At 32.8% G+C, this 26,354-nt stretch overlaps 1 protein-coding gene across 1 annotated transcript in view; it reads left to right on the top strand.

Moving 5' to 3' along the window:
- The first annotated feature begins 3,311 nt into the window (after positions 1-3,311).
- The window catches only part of LOC127726293 (cholecystokinin receptor type A-like), a 67,378-nt gene continuing 44,335 nt past the window's right edge, over positions 3,312-26,354 (top strand). Inside the window, exon 1 of the mRNA XM_052233613.1 lies at positions 3,312-3,827. Coding sequence (XP_052089573.1) covers positions 3,512-3,827 — 316 coding nt within the window. The 5' untranslated portion in view covers positions 3,312-3,511. The remainder of the gene's footprint in view (positions 3,828-26,354) is intronic.

Below are 26,354 nucleotides of genomic sequence, written 5' to 3'. Positions count from 1 at the left end.
TACTGGGTAGAGATTAACGGTTACCATAGGATTTAAGGTATTATGGACAGATACTGGGTAGAGATTAACTGTAACCTTAAGATTTAAAGTATTATAGACTGATACAAGGAAGAGGTTAACTGTTACCATAAGATTTAAGGTACTAGTATTATGGACAGATACTAGGAAGAGATTAAATGTTACCATAAAATTTAAGGTATTATGGAAAGATACTGGGTAGGGATTAACGGTCACCATAGGATTTAAGGTATTTTGGACAGATACTGGGTAGAGATTAACTGTAACCTTAAGATTTAAAGTATTATGGACTGATACAAGGTAGAGATTAACTGTTACCATAAGATTAAAGGTATTATGGACTGATTCAAGGTAGAGATTTACTGTTTCCATAAGATTTCAAGTATTATGGACTTAAACTGGGTTCAGATTAACTGTAACGATAACATTTAAGGTATTATGGACAGGTACTAGGTAGACATTAACTGACTGTAACCATAAGATTTAAGGTATTATATGGACAGATACTAGGTAGAGATTAACTGTAAGCACAAGACTTAAGGTATTATGGACTGATACAAGGTAGAGATTAACTGTAACCATAAGATTTAAGGTATTATGGACTGATACAAGGTAGAGATTAACTGTAAGCACAAGACTTTATGTATTATGGACAGGTACATGGTAGACATTAACTGACTGTAACCATTAGATTTTAAGTATTATGGACAGATACTAGGTAGAGATTAACGGTAAGCATAAGGCTTAATGTATTATTGACAGGTACTTGGTAGACATTAACTGACTGTAACCATTAGATTTAAAGTATTATGGACAGATACTAGGTAGAAATAAACTAACTGATTTTACGCTTTGTTTTGTTGTAGGAAATCCTCATGATAATTTCTCACTTTCCTGTGTCACACTTAATGTGTTCCTGAAATGCTAAGTGATTTGATTTAAACTGTGACATATACATACATCTGATTCAAAGATAATGTTCTTCGTTGATATTTCAATCCATTTGTACAACAAAGTCAAATTAATTAAATTCCTTTGTCAATCTGCTTTCTGTCCTCCCACGTCGGTAGTTATATATAGTTATCGTAGTTAGATGTTGTGTTTATCAGTGAAAATTAATGAACTATTTCCTTCACAATTAATGTTTCAAAGTAGCAAAATTTGACAGCTTTTACAAAATAAAAATAACCAATATTGAAATCATTAAAATATCGCCGTTAGATTTAAGAATTATTGTCATGTTATAGTGGATTCGTCACTGTTAATTTGTTCATGTATTTGTAAAGATCATGCAGTCTTAAAATTGTGACGAGAAAATGTTTGTAGGGGTAAAGTCAAGTTTTCTTGTAATTATTTCAAACTAAGGCAATTGTCATAAAAGTCCCTCAATCGATTTAAATAAATTTCTCATTCTATATGTTTACTTTTGTTTGTTATAACTATAACTACTCACCCTGGATTTATTTTAGCAGTTATAATTTAGTTATGGTCCGAAATACGACATAAAAGTTTTGCTTTATTACACAGGCAACATTTGCTCAAGTGAATTTCACATGCAACTCACTTGAAATTCACGTGAAAAATTCCACGTGAGATTCACCTCAGATGAGGTTATTCATGAAATTCACGTGAAAATTTACCTGAATCTCACATGAACTTTACAAAAAAAGATGGTATTTTTCATGATTTTAATAAAATTTGAAAATTTATATGTTATTTGACTTACTTTATTCTAAAGATTGATTTCACGTGAGTTTCAAGTTTAAGCTCGTTTGAGGTGAAATTCACGTGAATTTCACGTGAGATTCACATGAATCTAAATTCACGTGAACTTGATGTGAGTGAAATTTCCCTGTGTATGTTGCAATTTCAAATGGTAGGGTCACACAGAAAACCTTAACTTGTACAGATAATATGCAAAAAGACGTCAAAATCATTCAATTTTCATAGAAGAGATATCACTTCATCGAGTGGGATACGATATTTCTTCACTCATTTTCAAGTTTTAAAACGCGTGGCTTGCCGAGAATTGGGAAATATCAAGGTATCAGATGAGATACAGTGTAGGAATATGTTTCTTTAATGATTTTATTTCGACATATACTTAAGGCAAATTTTCTTTTAAATGATCTGTAAAAATTGCGTTATTTCTGTTAAACATAATCATACATATTGAATGCATATACTGAGAAACATGAGCTTGCCACTCTATTTCGATGGGAATCTAGATATAGTTTAATACTTGAAAAACGATTTAAGATTGAGAAATTCTGATGCCAGCCGAACAGTGCTAGAATAGATACTTGAACAAGAATACGGCAGTTCATTTTTGTTATATGGAAATGTTCCCATATAGATACGCATGGAAAATATAATTATCATCGCTCTATTGAATGTCTATTATCTCACTTATTTTTCACGTGCTCCATGTTTTTGTGTTGATTATCTTTCATGGTGACAATAAGTAAGATAAACCTCGACAATAAAATACAAAAGTTAATAAGCAGGTTTAGTTTTCACTGAATGAAATAATTTAGTCGATTATTTGTTATGGATTCGTAATTATTGTGAAGAATCGTGCATAGAGGACTTAGTATAGTATATATACATGAATTGCTTAAAAAATACCCTTAACGTTATAATTTCAAGAAACTCGTTTCATATGACTTTAAACTAATATAAGGAAATTGAATTAATGTTAAAAAGAAGAAGAATATAACTTACATTACAGTAAGTAAAAAAAGGTTTTATCAAAAGCGTGAAAACGAAAAGAAATAAATGCATATGGTTTTGCATCCCGGTAGAATTGTATTATTGGAATGTAATGTGTAAATACATATCCTCGCACAGTTACGTTTCTCGATATCAAGTGATAAATATTAATCTCTACTTTAATAGTGCGTGATCTGTCAGAATCAATCTTGTATTATCATCTGTTGCATTCTATCAAGACTTCACACACTATTTATACAACATATGTTTTTGCATTTTTTTGTTTTTTGTCTTTTTTTTTTTTTGTGCAAACCGAAATGAATTAATCGAAGCATCATTAAACAAAATGAATTACTGTTACTGTTACTGTTAGAGATAACGTGTTAATATTTCGATGACGTTATCATTTCTTTTTCTCAGAAATATGCAATACATTGATTTCCATAACACCGAATAGTTTTTGCTATTTCTAATTTGTACATCCAAATTGGTGATTGGAAAATCAAATAACAGTTTATAGAACTATCTTAAGCCGATAAGCATTCAATTTATATTTCATGTGTACATTGTTAGAAGGTTAACTGATATTTACATGAAAATCACATGGTTTCCATTGACGAGTGAATGTTTTAACTCTAGGCAATCTAAACCAATGATCAGTAAGCCATAGGACATACGACAAATTACATTGGAGTACTGACAAACCGGATATAATTTAAATATACAAACATATTTGTACAAATAATTTTTGAATTGTATTTATGCGTTTTATTTTACAAAAATGAGTTTCACAGCACAGAACGTGTCGAATTCCTCGAACGGGACTTTTGAAAGGGATTTTTTTGATGCCGATGGGAATATTAGAATACCATTGTATGCGATAATTTTCCTTCTTTCGGTGATGGGAAATTCTTTAGTTATACTAACACTATTTCAAAACCGGAGGATGCGGACAATAACTAACGTTTTCCTGTTAAACCTCGCCATCAGTGATTTACTGTTAGCAGTATTCTGTATGCCTTTTACTCTCATTCCGTTACTTTTGAGGAACTTCATATTTGGAGAGTTTATGTGCGTCGCTATCCGATATCTTCAAGGTAAGTCAAAATTAAAAGTTATGAAATAACAATTTGTTAATTGTATTCAGACATTTCTTTTTTTCTGGCTTTTGAAAACAAATTTCGTTGTATTATTATTAACGAACAGTGCAGATGCAATAGCAATATGTGTAAGCGTTTTTTCGTCTTTTTTCTTTCGTTCTTTTTTTTGAGGGGTTGGGGGGGTTGGGGGTCCCCTGTGGCGGTAGTAACTTAGTTAATAATCCTAATAAATTTAGAGTAACTGTATTATTTGTTTCCTTTCGACTACTATTTTTAGTATGCTTAGTAAACCTGTCTACGTTGATGTACATATAGTTATTGAAAATCTACAAAATTACTTCATGAAATCTTTATCTGAGTTAAAAACTATATATTGTTCCGAACAAATGCTCCAACTTCCTACAAAGCACTAGACAATTTCAGATCTTTGATTAACATTTGTTTGTTTTTTTGTTTATTTTTTGTTTATATTAAATAGAACGTTTACATCAATATGGTAATTGAGACAGAAACTAAATAAAATGATACAAATATGTAAATAGCATTTGCATGCTGATAAAAGTCTTTCAAATAGTATTGACTAGTGTTAAAGTGCGATAAAATCAACAACATTTAAATGCAAATAATTTTAGAAATATATTTAAGAAAACATAGATTAAAAGAGGAATTATAAGGATGTAAAAACATTTCACAAATATAAGATGTCTCTATGATTTCCGTACCGGTCTCGACATTTATCATTAATCTTTTCCTCCGTTAGTGCCATCTCGAGATCACTTACATTTTAAAGTGTTTTCAGAGTTAAATCATTAATGCAAAAATATGGTAAGTTTTGCATCCCTTCAAAGGAAATTTTAAATGTAAGGTCAACAAAGAGATATGTGTACGCTCATCATCAATACTAATCTAATGATGTCTGAGAATAAAAATATCTGTAGGAATTATATCGGTTTTGGCTGAATATGTGAAACATATATGTAGCAGGTTCAACTGAAAATACATAAAAGAACACAATTTCACATGAGTCTTAGTTTAACAGAGAGGCGAATGATACCAAAGGAGCATTCAAACTCGAAAATAAACTCTTAGCGGCAAGGCACCGTGGGGGGGGGGGGGGGGGGGAGGGGTGATTTCAGGTGCTCCGGAAGAGTAATCAGATCCTGCTCCACATGTGACACCTTTCTTGTTGCTCATGTAAGTACAAACTCGTTGATAAAATCTTAATCGGTAGTTCATATTCGAGAAAAAGAGGACGGGATTGTGGTTACGACAAATTGAAAATATCCGTCGTCATCTGTGAAACAGATATTCCATAATGGTCAACCAACGGGTGAAGGCGTCCTTAAAATTTTCGAAGGGATGATTTCAACAACACAACTTTGAGCTCTTGGTTTGATAGCTTCCCTGTGAACAGCAATCCTCTATTAAGGAAATCATAATAAGAAATGCAACCTCTGGGATATTGTATCAACTGGGACATATATACTCTATATGCCAACGCTGCCGGAATTTTGCTACATAGAAATGGAAAGTTCACAATTAGGAGCTGAATTATAGCGTCCTTATTTCGAGTCTACTTTATGATATCTTTCTCATAGTGAATAAAGGGACAACTCGACGAGAGGGACGCATATCTGGTACCTATACCAGTTGTTACAGAAATAAATGAGTACCAATACAAAAAAGAAGATGTGGTATGATTGCCAATGAGACAACTCTCCACAAGAGACAATGTCGTCTTTTCTACTTTTTAGCAATATATAGAAAGAACTCTGAATCCTGCTCCACATGTGACACCTTTCTTGTTGTGTTTTTTTTTTTTTTAAATTTTCATTCAATTTTAGGAATAAAGGCTAAATGAATACGTCCTTTTAGCTGACACATTTCGTAGTTATCATTGGCTGTGTTAAGACTGATAATAACATTAAGAATGGAAATGGGGAACGTGTCATAGAGACAAAAACCCGACCAAAGAGCAGAAAACAGCCCAAGGCCACCAATGGGTCTTCAACACAGCGAAAAAATCCCGCACCCGGAGGCGGGTTTCAGCTGTCCCCTAAACAAAAATGTGTACTAGTTCAGTGAAAATGGACGTAACACTAAACTCCGAAACATATAAATGAACTAAAATAAAAAAAAATACAAGACTAACAAAGGCCAGAGGCTCCTGACTTGGGACAGACGCAAACATGCGGCGTGGTTAAACATGGTAGTTATTTATTGGCTATGTTACGACTGATAAGCCTGGTTATATCTTGGCTTACACATTTCGTAGTTATTATTGGCTATGTTAGGGCTGACAAGCCTGGTTATATCTTAGCTGACACATTTTGTAGTTATTATTGGCTATGTTAGGACTGATAAGCCTGGTTATATCTTAGCTGACACATTTCGTAGTTATTATTGGCTATGTTAGGACTGACAAGCCTGGTTATATCTTAGCTGACACATTTCGCATTTATTTTTGGCTATGTTAGGACTGATAAGCCTGGTTATATCAGCTGACACATTTCGTAGTTATTATTGGCTATGTTAGGACTAATAAGCCTAGTTATATCTTAGCTGACACATTTCGTAGTTATTATTGGCTATGTTAGGACTAATAAGCCTGGTTATATATTAGCTGACACATTTCGTGGTAATGGTGGCTTTGTTAGGACTGATAAGCCTAGTTATATCTTAGCTTACACATTTCGTAGTTATTATTGGTTATGTTAGGACTGACAAGCCTGGTTATATCTTAGCTGACACATTTCGTAGTTGTTATTGGCTATGTTAGGACTGACAAGCCTAGTTATGTCTTAGCTGACACATTTTGTAGATATTATTGGCTATGCTACGACTGATAAGCCTGGTTATATCTTAGCTGACACATTTCGTAGTTATTATTGGCTATGTTAGGACTGATGAGCCTGGTTATATCTTAGCTGACACATTTCGTAGTTATTATTGGCTATGTTAGGACTGATAAGTCTGGTTATATCTTAGCCGACACATTTCGTAGTTATTATTGGCTATGTTAGGACTGATACGCCTGGTTATATCTTAGCTGACACATTTCGTAGTTATATTTGGCCATGTTAGGACTTACAAGCCTGGTTATATCTTAGCTGACACATTTCGTAGTTATATTTGGCTATGTTAGGACTGACAAGCCTGGTTATATCTTAGCCGACACATTTCGTAGTTATTATTGGCTATGTTAGGACTGACAAGCCTGGTTATATCTTAGCTGACACATTTCGTAGTTATTATTGGCTATGTTAGGACTGACAAGCATGGTTATATCTTAGCTGACATTTTTCGTAGTTATTATTGGCTATGTAAGTACTGACAAGCCTGGTTATATCTTAGCTGACACATTCCGTAGTTATTATTGGTTATGTTAGGACTGACAAGCCTGGTTATATCTTAGCTGATACATTTCGTAGTTATTACTGGCTATATTAGGACTGACAAGCCTGGTTATATCTTAGCTGACACATTTTGTAGTTATTATTGGCTATGTTAGGACGGACAAGCCTGGTTATATCTTAGCTGACACATTCCGTAGTTATGTTTGGCTATGTTAGGACTGACAAGCTTGGTTATGTCTTGATTATCTTTGCCTGAAAGGGTTATAAATGTGTAGAACAATGACACAATTTACTTAAAAAAAACGAAAACAACACGTTATCAATTTCATGCGTTCGAATCGCTTTTCTGGATTTACCTTCATCAGGAACGCTCAAATCCGAATATTTGAAAGCCGAGGATGTATAAGAACCGAAACAGTTGAAGAACTATATGACCAAAAAGTGCCTTTTAAAATAACCAAATTCATCTAAGGTCAACTTTGCCCGAGGGAGTTGAAACCTTAGTTTCTTTATAATTTCAAAATTTATAAACGGACAATTTTAGAAAGGTTTGTTATAAATCTTGTCAGTACCGAAATACTGACTACTGAGCTGATGATATCCTCGGGGACACAAACATTTATAATGTACTGCTTCAATCAAGCGTGCTCCGAAACAAAAAAAGTTTTCATGAGATATATACAAAAAAATATAGAAATAATAAGATAAAAATGTCCCAAAAAATGTGGCTTAATTTTGTAAATGGACAAACACGAACTATATAATTGATAATCAGGATCGGTTGATTAGAACACCCTTACGATAAAATAGATGATTTCGGCTTTCCAACTGTGTACTTTCCATTTCTATGTAGCAATAAACCAGCAGCGTCTGCATATGCAGTATATATCTTCAACTTGATATGCCATTCAAGAGCTTTCTATTCCTATCATGATTTCTTGATAGAATCTTGCAGTTTACAAGGGTTCCTTCCTGTAAAGGTATTTCCTTTGCAAATTTTACGGAAGCTATAGTGAGTTGGTTGACCGTTATGGAATATCTGAGTCAGAGATGATTACGGATATGTTCCAATTGTTGAGCGACTCTCCCGTCCTCTTTTCCTTGATTGTGACATAGCCGAATAAGACTGCACACTGAATGTGTACTTACTAAGAGCCACCCAAGCCTGCTACTTTTGGAAAAGGATTTGCCCTGTCGGAGCTCCTGACATATTTCCTAGTTTTGTTTAAAAGAGTTTTTCGTGCTGCTCTTGCTTTGGTTTGGTTGTTGTTCTTTGGGCTTTTAACTTGTTTAATTCCTGCGGTTTTTTTTACCGATAACCGACAACAAGTCTTATCTATCCCTTGGCCACACGAAATGTTTTAATTTCCAAATTTCTATTTCGGACTAGTCTAATGGTTTAATAATTAGCATGACCGAAGTTTTACGAATAAGTGATGTCTCAGGGTTAGATAAGATAAGAGTCAATTATCGCTTTGTAGTGATGCCTTATTACTTGATATAACTTATCAACATATTTTAAACGGAGTATCACGAAGCATGATTTTTAAATGTTGAGCAGGATCTGCTAACCTTTCCGAAGTACCTGAGATTACCCCTAATTGTTAGTTTTTTATGAAGTGTTTTGTAGACTGTTGTTTTTCTTTCCGTCGTGTTTTCTTCTCCCTTTTGGTATCTTCGGCCTCTTTTATATAAATTAGTAAGAACAGGAATTCAGTCTTTATGCGAAAGAAACCGTGAAAAATTCAATTGACACATTGTGAAAGCGTTGTTTTTGTCACGCTGCGATATTTCAGTTAATACTACACATGATGACTAAATTCTTTATTTATTTGGAACAAAATTGTTCGAAAGTAATAATATAAGTATAAATATAAGAATAAGAAGATGTTGTATGATTGCCAATGAAACAACTCTCCACAAGAGACCAAATGATGTAGAAGTTAACATATATATATATATATAAGGGTCACCGTACGGCTTCCAACAATAAGTAAAACCTATACCGCTATAGTCAGCTATAAACGGCCCCGAAATGACAAGTGTAAAACAATTCAAACGAGAATACTAACGGCCTGATTTATGTACAAAATAATGAACGAAAAACAAATATGATATACAGCAACAAACGACTACCACTGAATTACAGTCTCCTGACTTGGGACAGGCACATACAGAATGTGGCGGGGTTAAACATGAAAGTGGATGCCCAAACCTCCCATAACCTGGGACAGTGGTGTTACAGTACCACATATGAAAACACTATAAAAATCAGTTGAAAAGGGCTTAACTCATCAGATAGATACAAAAAAGCACAAAAACAAGTAACAAAAATTCAGAGTGGACGTGGCAGGGTACTTATACATCCCTACAAAATAAAGACACTAAGTACAGATCTGAGAGCACTCGCAGTTACTGACAGCTAGTTCAAAGCCAATAACAACCAATAATAAAATCATGCATCTAAGACTAAAATATCAATCAGTACACATTCAACATCCAATGGATTTAGTGTAAAGACGTCATTAACAATGCCAAGATACAGGTATCGACAGATTGTAGAGCCATGAATGTGCATATGTATATAAAAATAATATTTAGTTTGATTTTAATTTAATGATAACAAAATCAATATAAATACCAATAAAAACAATATTCAAAGATCTAATTATAGTGTTGAATTGGTAAACTTTTAGAATAAGTTTATCTAAAGCAGTTGTTAAGACATTTTTATAAACATAAATCGTATTAGTAAACATTCACTGATATTGTGTATGGTTGTCAATCTATTTACCCTTCTCTATATGGTGAGAATGATTGACTATTTTATTCTAAGGTTTATGTCTGTAATGTTTGGATTTTTTTGTGTGTTTAAATACAAACTCTTTTTTCCTCTGTTCCAAAATACTTGTGTTTTGATTATTTTTGCCTTCATAGTTTAAAGCATACTACCAATTAATTGGTACCGTTTAAGTTATTTATTTAGAGGGTGCATTCTTATAAGGGTGTGAGGTGGGGAGAGACTGTTGCTTAACCCATGGTTTTACCCATCGCTATACCATTCGTTGATATATATATAATTTTTATACATCCATATTTTAATAAACTAGAATATTTATTATTCGATATCCATTTTATGTAGTATAAGGCTACTTCTCATTCAAAGATATATCTTTAGTTTATATTTTGTAAACCAAACTATATATATATACATGCATATATCGTCTTGGTACCTGTTTTGACGCGGACCAGAAATGACGCACCGATTTAGTTAACGGTTTTATATTTCTAAACAAAAGCCGTGACGTCATCAACATTTGCTGTTCATAACATGTTGTTGAAGGTTATCTGACTACAACAAAGATGCCTAAAACTCTGCCCAGAAATGTTATTATTGCTCAAAATATTTAAAGACAATGCAATTTCCGCAATTTTATTAAGGTCAAAAAAATTCTACCCTTCCCCGAAAGATTATCAGTCCTATCTCCACTTTGGTCAAGAAAAGTATGACAGGAACGGGGACCCAGTTATTTCCCCCATTGAAACGCATTGAAAATCATAGTAAATAAATGGGGTGCTGTCCAATAAATAATTTTGATAGCCACCTTGGGACTTCTGTTTCACGTTAGGCATTTGTTTCGAAGTTTCTAAGTGCAATCTCAGTGCCTCATGACCGGCATTCCGTTGCACAATTTTGTTTTGATTGACAACAGGGTAGGTCGGTCTACTTCCGGGGAAGAATAAAGGCTAGAATTTAGGCAATTTACTCTATGTACCGACGCCAGATTACATTTAAATCAATCAAAATTTTTACAGAAATTCAAGCTAGAAAGCCTACCCATTCAAATAAATCTACATTCAGTTACAGAACTTGTGTAATAATAAAACTACACCATTTTAAATAAAAGTTATATATTTTTTTTAAGAACTACATTCGTGGGTACCGGACTGGTTGCCGTAACTGGGATCCTATTCCATGTGACCGTATGCTTCCCCATTTTGTGTTTTTCAAATCACGTGACTGTCATGTTACATGGCTTTACATTCAAGCGGGAATCACTGTAGAACAAACGATCGTCGCTTATATAATTTTCTATGGTTTATCGATTTTTTTCATTCAATGTATGACGTATACATATGTACATTGATAAATGTATTATTGTCAATGTTGTTTTATGAATGCAATTACTTTTTATTTTCAAATATATGGAATATGTATATCACTTTCATAAATTTTGGACAATTATATATCAAAATATAGGTTACAATTAAATTGTTAAAAAATTTGGTGTTACAATCATCATGATCATTAAAGTGAATGAAATTTCAAAAGTTGTTAATAAAATTGAATCTGTTGAACAGTTTTAACTTTAAAGAATCCGGATTGAAACAATTTTTCGATTATCAGTTACGTACAAGTGGTTTTTACTGGTTTGTTTACAGTGCGTCATTACTGGTACCCATCATTAGTTGGCAGTCCGTTCGTAATGTTAGCAAACATGAGTTTTATTGCTGTTACCGTTTCAAATATGAACTGTTTAATGACTGAAATATATTAACAAGTTATCAATCTTTTATTCCATTCCGTGTTTCTAATTCTTTTAAATGGTGGATTAAATGCAGAGACAAAAACAACCTTAGCTGCGTCATTACTGGTTCCTCGGGGATATATGAAAACAAACGCGATGTCTTGTTTAGATTCAATGGAACTGACGCCCATATAGTTTTATGGAAATTAAGGAACGGTCCATGAACTATTCCATTTAGCCCGAAGTGTTTTATGAATGACTTGTGTTCTTGTCTCTTCATCAGGTATTATTAATATAGTTTTATGATTAAAATGTATATTTATGTGGAATACATTTGTTCGAAACCTGTTATTAATGGAACAATTATTTTAATATTTCCATGTAAGCAAGTCGTATTGGTACAAAATAACTGACATATCTATGGCATGGTATTGGTTGCAAAAATTTGATATTTTTCATTTAAATGCAATATTTCTAATTTAATTGATATATTTCTTCATTTAAATGCAATATTTCTAATTTAATTGGTATATTTCTTCATTTAAATGCAATATTTTTTTATTTGAATGGTATATTTTTTTCATTTAAATGCAATATTTTTTATTCAGATAGTATAATTTTTCATTCAAATGGTATAATTTTTCATTCAAATGGTATAATTTTCGTTCAAATGCAATATTTTTTATTCAATTGGTATAAAATGTCATTTGAATGCAATATTTTTTATTCAATTGGTATAGTAGTTTTTTTATTTATATGCAATAATTGCATTATGGAAATTCTTTGACGTCAGAAGGTCAAATTTGCAACAACGTTTGTGATTGGTCGGTAATTGTTTGGATTTCTCCCCTTTCTTTCTAAACTTGAGTGACCAAGAATTAAAACACGCGTCAGAGTATCGCCCCTCTAACTAAATTTGGCGTTCGTGCACTGGCTGTTAATGCCAATAATGGAGCAAAAAATGCGAGTGACAAGTAATAATAATTAATTTGACACACAACTTGTTCATGGATAGAAACAGATGCCTGCGTGCATGGCAAAAACACCTCCAATGAAAACCTTTTCTGAAGAAACTCTCCTAAAGTCTAAACATTGAAATAAAAAAAAAAAATACATAGCTAGCCCCCCTCCTCCTTCTTAGTCCAGATACATGTAATCATGACGTTCTTTAGTGCTATATCATTTTTTACTTTTCTTGATCCTCAGAGACGTTGCAGGAAGGCACACATGAAAAAAGAATAAAAAGCATCCAGGACAATACAATTATTTGGACTAAGCCCCCTCTTTTTACTACATGTAGAAAAAAAATCACCTAATTACGACAGCAGAACCAGAAACACACAAGTAGAGACATAAGCTGTTATACTCCGGAACTAATTCTTTAATAAAGATTCAGGATAAATTGGAACCAGTTACTAACCCATGTTACAACAATAGTCATATGACATAGGACTTCACTATATGAGGCGTGAACTTCATATTTAATACTATCTATAATATGTGCTCTCATGTCTTATGCTGAAAATCATTTTACATTTAGGATTCGTTGCTGAGCTTTTTTTTTTTACTGTTCTCGTCTCCGAATCTCTTAAATAGATTTTTTTTCAAGCCCCACAGTAGTTCAATAATTACTATATGTCTTTGCATAAATAAGTATGCAGGGCATATTTCAAAACATATTTTATCTTCAGGACTTTTAAATGATTTACTTTTCAATACTGCATACTGGGGAGTAGGTTCAAATTTAGATATTTGTATAGAGATGTATATATGCGAGTATTGGCAGTAATGGTTATGGTGTGTGTGTGAGGGTAGGGGTTTCAGATCAAAGATCGTTTCTATAATTCTATATCTTTTAGTTTTTACCATTTCACTCTATTCTTTATCCTTTGATCTCTATTATATTTGTCCTAAACATGCGTGACATATTTGCCACTGGACATAAGGCAACCAAAAGTCAATCAACGTATTCTGTATATTTCATCATTTCTTTATTATGTTATCTCTAGGTTTGGTCCCGCCCCTTATCTTTTTTTTTTTGTACATTAGGGACGACATCAAAAGTTCAATGTCGGATAAAAAAAACTTAATTCATAGTTTTTTTCACTGACCCCCTACCACCCATCTTAACTTAATGTGGGAAAAATTGATTGACCAATAAGGATATATATAAAATCGATGTTAATTACACAAAACTTGCAGCAATTTTTACCCCCCCCCCCCCCCCCCCCCCACCCCACTATTTGAATTAAGTTTTTTATCCTTCATTGATTTTCTGATGTCTTCCCTTATCCTCTCTATGTTAACCAAATTCATGTCCTGATAAATGGTGACATATGCATGTGGTTATTAAAACAAGTACCATGTTCATATTATAATAATTAATGTATGCTAGGACTTATAGATAGATGTCATTAGTCCCAGGACATGTAATAAAGTAGGTCTTATAAAAATACAATAGCATTTTAATTTTGATGATTATATATATGTTTATATATTTAATAATGCCATTCTTTTGGAAAAAAGGATAGGGGCAAGGCGTTTTTAAAACATATCAATGGGGCGCGTTTTTTTTTGGGGGGGTTCTTCGAAGTGAGCCAGAAGAAGTCCATTTCTGTTTTTTTTTTTTTGCATTGGGAAGATCTTCTGGCTCTCTTCCACCTCTTCTTTTTTGATAGGTTGACGGCAGAGGCACATAACAAACATGGCGTCGTTTAGTCTAAATGAAATTAATAAATTTATGAATGCAGATATATTAGAATGTGAGCTGTTTTATAAACGTTTTTATGGTATTACAGCCTTAGTAGGACATGCCTGTAGGACGATAAGCTGGATAAATATAAGAACTACACGGACAATAACAGTTAAGGGACGATTATTTGATATTCTAGGGAAGGGATTTTGATTGATTGGTGTTTAACGCTACTTACAACACTATTGGGCTATTCCGTGGTGGTCAGTTTAAATTTATAGATGAAGGATGGGGAAGGGAAGAGAGAGCATTATTATTCATTTCAATCTGTCGCTAATCATGCCTATTTTTCAGCTCTTACCAGGCAACCATATTCATATATGAAATCCTTCTGTCCCCCACTCCAACAAATAAATAAATATCAAATGGTTTTCCTCTTATCTAACACAAGTTTAATATAAAAATGAAGAGATGGAATATGATTGCTAATAAGGCAACTATCCACCGGAGTTCAAATATGAAGTGGATGTAAGCAATTATAGATAAGATAAGATAAGTTAAGAACAATTTATTTTAAGTCGGGTTACATGAAATACTACAAACATAAGCTCTGTAGAGCTTTTTGCCGTCATGTAGACAAATGCTTTTTGTAGACAATCGTAAGGCCTTCAACAATGACAAAAACCTGATACTGTAAAGTCGTCTATAAAAGGCCCGGCATGAAAAGTGTGAACAATTCAAACGAAAAAACTAACAGCCTAATTATACATAACAAAACAATTTACAAAATATCAAATATGAGTCGAGACAGGAACCAACGACAACCACTAAACTACATGCTCCATCCCTGGGACAGGCAAATAAAGAATATGGCAGGGTGGATATTAAAACGAAGATGTGGTATGATTGCAAATGAGACAACTCTCCACAAGAGATCAAATGACACAGAAATCAACAGCTATAAGTCACCGTACGGCCTTCGAGAATAAGCAAAGCCTACACCGCATAGTCAGCTATAAAAGGCCCCGAAATCAAAAATGTAAACAATTCAATTGAGAAAACTAACGGCCGAATTAATGTACAAAAAAATGAACGAAACACAAATATGTATAACAAAGCAACAAACGGCAACCACTGAATTACAGGCTCCTGACTTGGGACAAGCACATACATACAGAATGTGGCGGGGTTAAACATGTTAGCGGGATCCCAATCCTCCCCCTAATCTTGGACAGCGGTGTAACAGTACAACAACATGTTTGTGAGCAACCCATCCAGAAGCTGGGACAGTGGTGTAACAGTACAATAAAATAACAACCTGCACAAATCAGCAAATTAACTCAAAATATCGGTACGAGACACACAAAAAAACTAACATTAAGACAATAGACACAAAGCACCGACATAAGAGTATTTGCAATTACTGGAAGTTTGCTCAAACCTAATTACAAATGGTACTGAAATAAATCTTGTTCTCAAAGACTGAGTTATCAATCAGTACACAACGCGCGGCAAAGGATTTATTAAAAAAAGAAAACAGTCTGAGAAACGTCTGGTTTACGTTGTATATAGATATAAGAAGATGTGGTATGAGTGCCGATGAAACAACTCTCCATCCAAGTCATAATTTGTAAATGTAAACCATTAAAGGTCAACATACGGTCTTCAACACGGAGCCTTGGCTCAAACCGAACAGCAAGCTATAAAGGGCCCCCAAAAACTTAGTAGTGTAAAACCATTCAAACGGGAAAACCAACGGTGTCTAATCTATTTAAAAAAAACCGATATACTTGCATATAAATCCATATGCAATGAAACGGTTTTTGAAAAGTGGACCGAACGTTTTGACCATCGAAATTTTGCAATATAAATACTAGTTATGACCACAAGATTTTAACAGCCAGTGCAGGACTCGCACGAACGTTAGATTTAGTTAGAGGGGCGATATTCTGACGCGTTTTTTAATTCTTGGTCACCCATGTTTAGAAAGAAAGGGGAGAAATCCAAACAATTTCCGACCAATCTCAAACGTTGTTGCAAATTTGACCTTATCACGTCAAAGAATTTCCCATAATGCAATTATTGCATATAAATAAAAAAACTACTATACCAATTGAATAAAAAATATTGCATTCACATGACATTTTATACCAATTGAATAAAAAAGATTGCATTTGAACGAAAATTATACCATTTGAATGAAAAATTATACCATTAGAATGAAAAATTATACCATTTAAATGAAAAAATATACCATTCAAATAAAAAAAATATTGCATTTAAATGAAGAAATATACCAATTAAATAGGAAATATTGCATTTAAATGAAAAATATCAAATTTTTGCAACCAATACCATGCCATACATATCAATTCAACAATTATAGTCAATAGAGTTTGAAATACTAGTAAATACTAACTAGATAAATTCCGTGCGTCCAAAGCGCTTTTCTAAATTAGTTTTCATCTGAAACGCTCAAACCTAACCCTTTGAAAGCCCTAGATTCGTAAATACACCAAAACGTTATGATTTATATGAACAAGAAGGATAATAACCATATTCATATAGGGTCAACTTTGCCTGAGGGAGTTGGAATCCTAGTTTCTTAATAATTTCTTAATTTATGAACGAGGAATTTTAAAAATGTTTGTTATAAATCATGTCAATACCAAAGGTCTGACTTACAAGTAATGAGGGTGATTAATTTTTGTGATCGTCTCTATTTCAAATAGGTGAAATCTATTTTCAGCTACACAGGGTCTGATATACTCCTCAAGCAACGTTTATCATTGTGCATATGTTGTAAACCAAAATATATCAAAGCAGAATCGATCGAATCATCTTGTTTCGTGTTTTATTCATCATCCTCGCAATGAGATCCAATTCAGTAACGTTAACGTTCAGGCGATATGAAATAAATCGGTCATTCATATTCTGTATTTAGTGCAAAAATTGTTTGATTACTTGGTCCTCTTGCTTGGAAATGTTACAATGTCCTAATTGCAATTGGTGATATGATTAGTTGATTGATACAAAAATAACTACGGTGTGTTATTAAAACCAGCGCGGATATGTTTTGATTGTTATCGCTTCTAAGGTGAAAACTAACTTTTTCAGTAACAATGCCTCCAAACCCACACAGGACCCGTGATACTTTATTTGATTATACTTCATAATAAATGACAGCTTTTATTCGACGGTAACTTTCAGCGCTATCACATCCATGACTCAGCGGGTCTTTTATTATACTTCATGTCAAAATGCCATATTTTGATTGGGTAATACGAGGGCACTACTTTACTCTATTACCCTTCATGGAGACGCTTGATCAAGTGTGCGCTTTATCAAATACGACTCTATCCTATGTTAAACACTCTATTACCCTTCACGGAGACGCTTGATCAAGTGTGCGCTTTATTTAATACGACTCTATCCTATGGCAAATACTCTATTACCCTTCATGGAGGCGCTTGATCAAGTGTGCGCTTTATTAAATACGGATGGTTGTTATGTACAAGACGTCATAGTTAATAACTTTGAATTTGAAATTTAATCGACAGTAATAGCAGAACATTCAGTATAATAAATTAAATAACACATATCTGAGGGGGTGATAGAGCAGATTGTTACCCCTCGAAAAGACATTGTCAACCTTGGCTTCGCCTCAGTTGACAATGTTTTCTCGGGGTAACAATCTGCTCTATCACCCTCTCAGCTATGTGTTATTTATATAATGTTAGTACTCTATTGTGTTACATTCAAATAAAACTAAAACAAGACCGAAAAAAAAATTAAAAGATAAAAAAAGGAAGAACATTCAGTAAAATAAATTAAATAGCACATAGGTTTATGTAGGTCAAATAGCAGATTTTTACCATCAATAAAACGTTAACTTCGACTACGTTTTAGATGTTGTGCATGTTGTCAACCTATCTAGTATATCATTTGTAATTTTAATTGGTATAATTCAAGACCGATAGTTCTACTGTGTTTCCCTCGGTTTTGGTTTGTGACCCGGATTTGTTTCCCCTCAATCGATTTATGACTATTGAACAGCGGTATACTACTGTTGCCTTTATCTAGATCATGATATTTAGTAATACTAAAAGTCTGCGGTGTTGGTAAAAACCTTGCAATCAACAGGTTTTATAAAAAAAAAAGTGCGAACAAAGGGTACATGCCAGGTTTGCTCAGAATCAAGGGTACATTCCAGGTTTTCCCAGAATCAAGGGTACATGCCAGGTTTGCCCAGAATCAAGGGTACATGCCAGGTTTGCCCAGAATCAAGGGTACATGCCAGGTTTTCCCAGAATCAAGGGTACATGCCAGATTTGCACAGAATCATGGGTACATGCCAGGTTTGCCCAGAATCAAGGGTACATGCCAGGTTTGCCCAGAATCAAGGGTACATGCCAGGTTTGCCCAGAATCAAGGGTAAATGCCAGGTTTGCCCAGAATCAGTATTTAAACTATTTGTAAATAGTTATAGCGACTCTAACAAAATGAGTTAAAATGTAAAATTCAAAGGCACAATTGGAAGAGAACGTTCGACTATAATACGATTCAAAGCTGTGAAAATCAGAAACTCTTACTATATGGACTTCCATTTAAAATCAAGATTAACGGAAGCCCGATATATATACGCAGATCCATTATCAACCGAGAGTGATAAGAAAAAGAAAAGCAAATCAGCACTTATTTATTCAATGATCAAAAGTTTGCTTATATTTAATATTTATAAACGTGTCAGTTGAGAGGAGGTATACAAAGATCTCTTGTTTTTGCCCACTTGAACTCAAAAGTAAAACAGTGTAATATATTTATCAAAAAACATATTTCCGATGTTCACAAGACCGTCAGATATCAGTATTTTATTGGTTCTATTTTTGAAATGTGTGTTCATTTTTAATGGATTAAGGGCTTCAAACTTCTTCCGTTTGCAAAACTGCAAACACTAGCCTCATTTTCAGAGCTTGTCAATATAATTTAGATATGACCGAAGTCCTCACCCAAAACATGTTTTGCTGAAAGATAAGGATTTGGCTCTTATGTATTTTTGGCCAAAGGCAATGTGTAAAATTGTTAATTTGGGGTTATTTTACAATTTAAACACGTTAGTGACATCAAAAAGGACATTTATGTACCAAAATGCAAATGTTATAATAGCCTGTTCAAGAAAACTAACAGTAGTTTGAAAGGCTGGACGAATATAATTATTTTAGAAATTTGAGGGTCTACATAATAGCTCTTATCATATATGTACCTCCTCCTTTGATATGAGAACAGCTTGACAAGAACGAACAGATATGCGAACCTTATCATATCAGAAAATAGTATGTAACTGTATAAATGATTCATGTTTAATATACATTAATCGTTCCAAACTCTTTTAATTTACACATGTCCTATTTCCTGATATGGGTCCTTTTAATGCAAAGATAATAAACTTTTTTGAGTTGATGCGGCAAACTTGGATACAAGATGTCAGCATTGTGAATTAAAAACTGTCAAATTACAGACAGTCTTAATGTAAGTAGAAAGAAAATCATTTATATCGGTGTTTAGTTTGTCTAGACTATGTGATGTTGGAAGAAGTTATTATTTAATTTTCTATTTTTTTTTGTATTTTAACAAAAGACTTAATTTCTTAGTCAGGTGCATTTTATTCAATGAGTGTGCATATGTTTTTCAAGTATAGTGACCAAACATAAATTGTAAATTATCTATATTTTTACTCCACATGACAAAAATGTAAAATATACTAAAACTCCAAGGAAAATTCAAAACGGAAAGTCCTTTATCAAATGGCAAAATCAAAAGCTCAAACACATTAAACCAATGGAAAACAACTGTCATATTCCTGACTTGGTGCAGGCATTTCCTTATGTAGAAAGTGGTGGATTAAACCTGGTTTTATAGCTAGCTAAACCTCTCACTGTGTGACAGTCATATAGAATTCCATTATATTTACAACAATGTGTTAGCAAAACAAACAGACACAATAGGTAAAAGTGTCAAAAATTGGGGTACAACAGTCATCATTGTGTTATAATCTTAATGATTTTAAAAACAAATAACTATTTCAACAAAGAAAAACAAAATGGCATATAGACAAATTGTTTTATTACGATACTCTAATGCAAAATACTTACACGGTTTTAGGTCGGGAAAATATCGGTTATTCCACTCAACGAAAGATGATTTGGCATTATGTTCCCAAAAAATATTTCGCCAATCACTACTTTGTCGATCTGTTCGCCATAAGCAAACGATTCCGGATGGTAACGTTAGTTTGCTTTGGAATAGAAAATTATTTTGCTTTGGAATAGAACATTATTTTGTTTTGGAGTAAAACATTATTTTGCAGAATTAATACATACAGTCAGTGAAGGTCACGTGAGACTTTTTCTCTTTTATCTGTTATCGACAAAGAGATAATATACCATTGAAATGCCACTAAACAAATAACAGTTTTTGCATAACTTATGTTCGATTTGTAGTAACAAATAATTATAACTTTGCATCTTGACAAGGATACTTACTATTAAATACATGTTTCGATGTTTTACTGTTAGCAATTTGCTTTCTAGAGATAATATCCTTGAATTTTCTCAAAATGGGTAAATGAAAATATATTCGAGGCAACAATAGTTTATCAATTTTCAAGTTCTTAGATCATAACTGAAGATTGCTATTCAGCAATCGCTTATGTTTTGTTGCAACTTACTACATAACATACCTTGGGAAAAAACACATGGTAAATACAACTAATTGATGCCACAACCCCGATCTTGGGTTATGACCCTAGCTTGAACTGTCTTAAACTGAAAAAAAAAAACACGAATAAAACCTTCTATGAAATACAGACCAACTTTGATTTTTTCTCTTCTCCGTTTTACATTTACTGTTCCTCAGTTTGTTCTTGAATTTTCTCAACATCGTAAAACTGAGTGTTTCGGAATGATTACAAGAAAATATTATTTCGATGAGCTATTTGGAAAATCTAATAGCTTTTCATTGTTTTTGAATGAATGCATCAAAAATATTCTAAAAGATGGGTGGACCCCACTAAATTTACTTTAGATTTATCATCTTTAACTAGAAACAATTCACCAATACCAAGGATTTGTATAGTCAGTCTTACTATACAAATCCTTTGCCAATACCAAGAGATGATTTAGAGAAGAAATTTCCCCATGAAAAACTTATTTATTAGGGAATTTCTTTGACTATGCCCTATATATGTAAATAAAATAACTGTTGTTTTACATTTTTTTTCAAAACTTAATAAAGATACTGTAAAATAAAGCTCGCAATCCTCAGTGAAATAGAGAACCTACAACAAACGACTTTCAACAGCTTACATTTAGCTACGGTGTTGTCAGTTTCTCTCCGACTTATGAGTTTGAATGTCCCAATGGTATACTCTGCTTCTTTATACAATGGTGACATGCGTATGATACAAACGAGATCTCAGAACGAGATCACATTAGGATTAGAAGGTGTGGGAGTATCAAGTCAAATATAATGCTAATCACAGTCATATAAATCATCATACATTGATAAATGTTCAGCGCAACCTTAGAATAGCCAAAAAATAACAACAACAAAAACATCTTTTATTAAGTGTTTTAAATACTTGTTTTATAGCTGATAACGAGAAATATGTTTAAAATCATAATGAATCTCGATCTAGGTGATAATTCAATTAGCCTGCGCCAAAGGAGGGGGATTGTGAACTTAATCCTTTTCATCACGAACGTTGTCAATTATCTACTATTATATATCATATATCATATATATCTTCTTCCATTGAAGTATTTTACGTCATGTTGGCCTGTAAGTGTTTGCGATCCAAGAAATGTATTCAATTTCAACATTATTCAGGTTAAGATTGCAAACATATTATGCTTTAAATTTAAACAGACATTGAATAATTACATTTATTATACCTTATGTCAAAATGCCAGATTTTGATTAGTTAAAACGAGGGAGATAATTTGCTCTATCCCATGGCAAATACTCTATTACCCTTCACGGAGACGCTTGATCAATTGTGCGCTTTATTAAATATGAATGGTTGTTGTGAACAAGACGTCATAGTTTATCACTTTAGACAGCAATAACAGAACATTCAATATAATAAATTAAATAACGCATAGCTGAGAAGGTAATAGAGCAGATCAGAAAAGACATTGTCAACCTTGGCTTCGCCTCGGTTGACAATGTTTTCTCGGGTTAGCAATCTGCCTTATCACCCTCTCAGCTATGTGTTATTTATATAATCTTACAGTTTCGTTAATGATTTTCAAGTCAGAGTTCCATTCTTGCTGTACAAGGTTTAGCGTTCCGTATTGAGTTTTAGTTATATAAGTAAGCATTTTTCTATTGTGAGCTACATGTAGCCATTGTCGTATTCAGGTTTTCTCTCATATTGTGATGTTGAAAAAAGGAAAATGGGATAAAATTATCCTGTTTCCTTGAGTAAATTAACGGTACAGTACATTTTTGACCCATGACAGAAGGAAATCATCAGATTAATTTCCCCTTTTAATATTCAGTGAAACCTATCTTAAGAGACCACTCAAAAGAGAGCAAAAAAAGTTATCTCATTAAGACAGGTGGTCTTTTAATACAGGATCAATGTATATGAAATGCATTGCAGAGGGATCTAAATTTAATGGTCTAAAAACACAGGATTTTGTCTAATACAGGTAGTCTCTTAAGCAGGTTTGACTGTTATTATAAATCGAACGGTTCGACGAATATCACTAAAACATATACGATAATAAATATTTTGTATTTTCATGCAAATTAATTGCATATCGTTACTAAAGTTTTCTGTTTGTAATAATCTATACCAACTGATTGAAATCCATGACGACAGCTTGAATTTTTTACCCTGGAACTAACGCAATTTCAGCTAATTATGTTTTAATGTAAAAAAAAAACAATTCGTTATTTCGTAGAATAACAATGACTGGTTGGTACAGACATTTCGACACCTGCTTTTTTAATTTGCATAATTAAATCTTTACCGGAAGATGTTAGTCAGTGTGCTCAAGGATCAGGCAATGTTTCCTTGTCTAAGGACACAATATATTTTAAAGTATGCATTGGTATTTTCGACTTTTTCGACCGCATTAGTTAAACAAGTAGCAAAAGAACAATTTTATAATATTATTTGAAACATAGTTTAGTATCTATACATTTTTTTATGAAATTAGTCAAGATTTAAAACACGTATGTATTGTAGTATCTACAAATCTGATTTTACAAAAAAAAGGTTTCAAATTGATTGTGATATACGCATATTCTTTATATTATCTGTCTATTGACAGTTATAGGTTACCATTAGCAAAATGTTAAATTATAAGTCGTTAAAAATCCATTTTGTTCAAACGATGTAATAATGGTTGTACCAGTTGATATAGTACGTATATGCTGATTAAATCATATTGAAAAACATTTCAATTATAGCTGTAAAATGTAAACATATACCTGTTATACTTGTTATATCTGATAACTTGTGTTTCATATGAACCATGTGAACATGCTGAATGAACATGATAGATAACATGACGAAAATATTAAGATGCAATCACATAAAATCACCATAAAACTAAAATTGCACGACGCTCATTATGAGAGAGTCAGAGAAGTAGATACAGAGAGCGGGTTGCTTTTGAGAGAGTCAGAGACAGAGAAGTAGATAGAGAGTGCGGGTTGCTTTTGATTTTAGTCTAAGATGATAAGACAGAATATGTTGTATATAGGTTTCCGCCAACAACATGTACGATCTTTAACCACTGTGAGCGTCCTTCTATCACCCACCAAAGTATTTTTTTAATTTAATAATTATGTTGATAAGAATAACAAAAGACACAAAAATAAAAGAAACACAAAAAGCAAACAAAACAAAATAAATACGAAACGAAACGAAACAACAGAACAGAACAGAACAGAAGAAAAACCAATGTAGAACGATGTTCCATTATTAAACAGAAAAACAAGTTTAATGGTTGCTTTCAAAATTAAAAAGAACTGCAACAATTTCTTTTCATTTTCCAGTTGTATTTTATGATTTATATTGTTACGAAAATTATGAAATTCAATATAATTCCCTTTGCATTCTGATATGATTAAATAAATTGTCAAGGAAAAGCTAAGTAAAACATTCCTTAATAGAAACATACCTAATAATGAACTCCACAAACGTCAACCAGCCGATTTGTTAAATTGACCACCGAACCAATTGACATCCATCGCTTAAAAGATTCTGTTTGTCTCCTTATAAGAGAGAAAAATTCTATCCTTAGAACAAATCTGAATAAGATTTTCTATGTCACTGACTTTTTTCACAAAAAAAAAAAAAAAAAAAAAAATAACACTCCAGTCTTCTTTCCTGGCTTTGTTTGGTTTTATAATATCTGTGTGATCGACGTTAAGTCCATTTTTTCCGAAATGGTGCTCAGCGGGCTATTAGGAAAAATTAGTTACTGCTTTCGCTTATTATTGCAGGTCTATTCGTAACGTTATCATAGGGCAAATCGTCTTCACTCGCTAAATTCTGGAAAATAGTCAACGTGACGTTAAAAAAAAAACAAAAAAAACACACAGTAAGATGAATACAGGAAACCGGAAATATATTATAGATAATGGAAATCAAATAAACAAATGTATGTATTTTTTTTTTAAATTTTAAAACTTTGGTATGTTTATCAGTTCTCGGTCAATATCAGAACTCGAGCCTTCGGTTCTTGAACTGATATGATGACATAGGACTGATAATACATTCGATATGAAAATTTTCATGTGATGATCTTGTATTTTTTCATTGACATCTATCTTTATTCATTAATGTATAACCCACAACAAGCATATATTCTTATTTATTGGCATATAACCCGGAATAAAAAAAAAACCTGATGTATCTTTATTCATTAACGAATAAACCGGAATAAAACATCTATCTTTATTCATTGATGTAAAACCCATATCAAACATATTTCTTAATTCATTAACGTACATGTATAACCCATACCATACGTTGACGATATTCAAAAACCAAACAATCATTTTAAATCACTTACGTATAACCAATACCAGACATTTATCTTAATTAAAACATTTCACAGTTTTGATTTTCATATATCATTTAAAGTTGATTGATGTTCACTACTTCGAATCACAAACAACCCTGTATAACAACATAACTATCCAAATAGTCCTCCAAAGTTCTGTTACTGTATCTTAACGATCATTTGAAGAATTAATCTTGATAAACTTGTCGAAAGTCTGTGTCTAATGCCATAAAATTTTCCTCAGTTGTATATTTATTCTACCAAATAGTATAATAAAGAGTCCTAATGCCAATCAAAATCTGAATAACTATTATCAGCATTTGTCTTATCCTAAAGATATGATTTTCATTACTTCAACGACTAGTTATGGCACGTGATTTATTCGTCTCCAAATCATAGCTTTACTGCATATATCTAACTTTATGTATAGGATCTATCTTATAAAACAAATAAGTCATGCTGCTGACATTAATACAATGTAAAAGAGGTGTATACATGTCAACGAGACTGAAGCATACCAATCTAAGTTTACGAAAAACGAATAATTTTATGTAGATTGACACCATCTTACAGTATATGGTCACCTCTAAAAAAAAACAACAAGAGTTCAGTAGGATATAAAAATATGGTCACCTGGAATTCTCCCATCGGAAGTACATTTTGTTTAACTGAAGTGGGTTTTCAGTTAGGTTGTGCGAAGTGTACGCAGCCACGTCTGGTTGGAATTTGGACTGTATATCAGACACCTCAAGTAGGAAGAGTACCACTCACTCGGTACGTTCAATGTCCCTTGCAACAACTTGTCCGTATACGGAGGTGGCCTGTTACAAGTCAATTATCATTATGCTTTCTTTTCTTAGTAG

The sequence above is a fragment of the Mytilus californianus genome, unplaced genomic scaffold, assembly GCF_021869535.1.
Source record: "Mytilus californianus isolate M0D057914Y unplaced genomic scaffold, xbMytCali1.0.p SCAF_17, whole genome shotgun sequence".
Classification (NCBI taxonomy): domain Eukaryota; kingdom Metazoa; phylum Mollusca; class Bivalvia; order Mytilida; family Mytilidae; genus Mytilus; species Mytilus californianus.
This window is presented reverse-complemented; position numbering and strand designations above follow the sequence as displayed.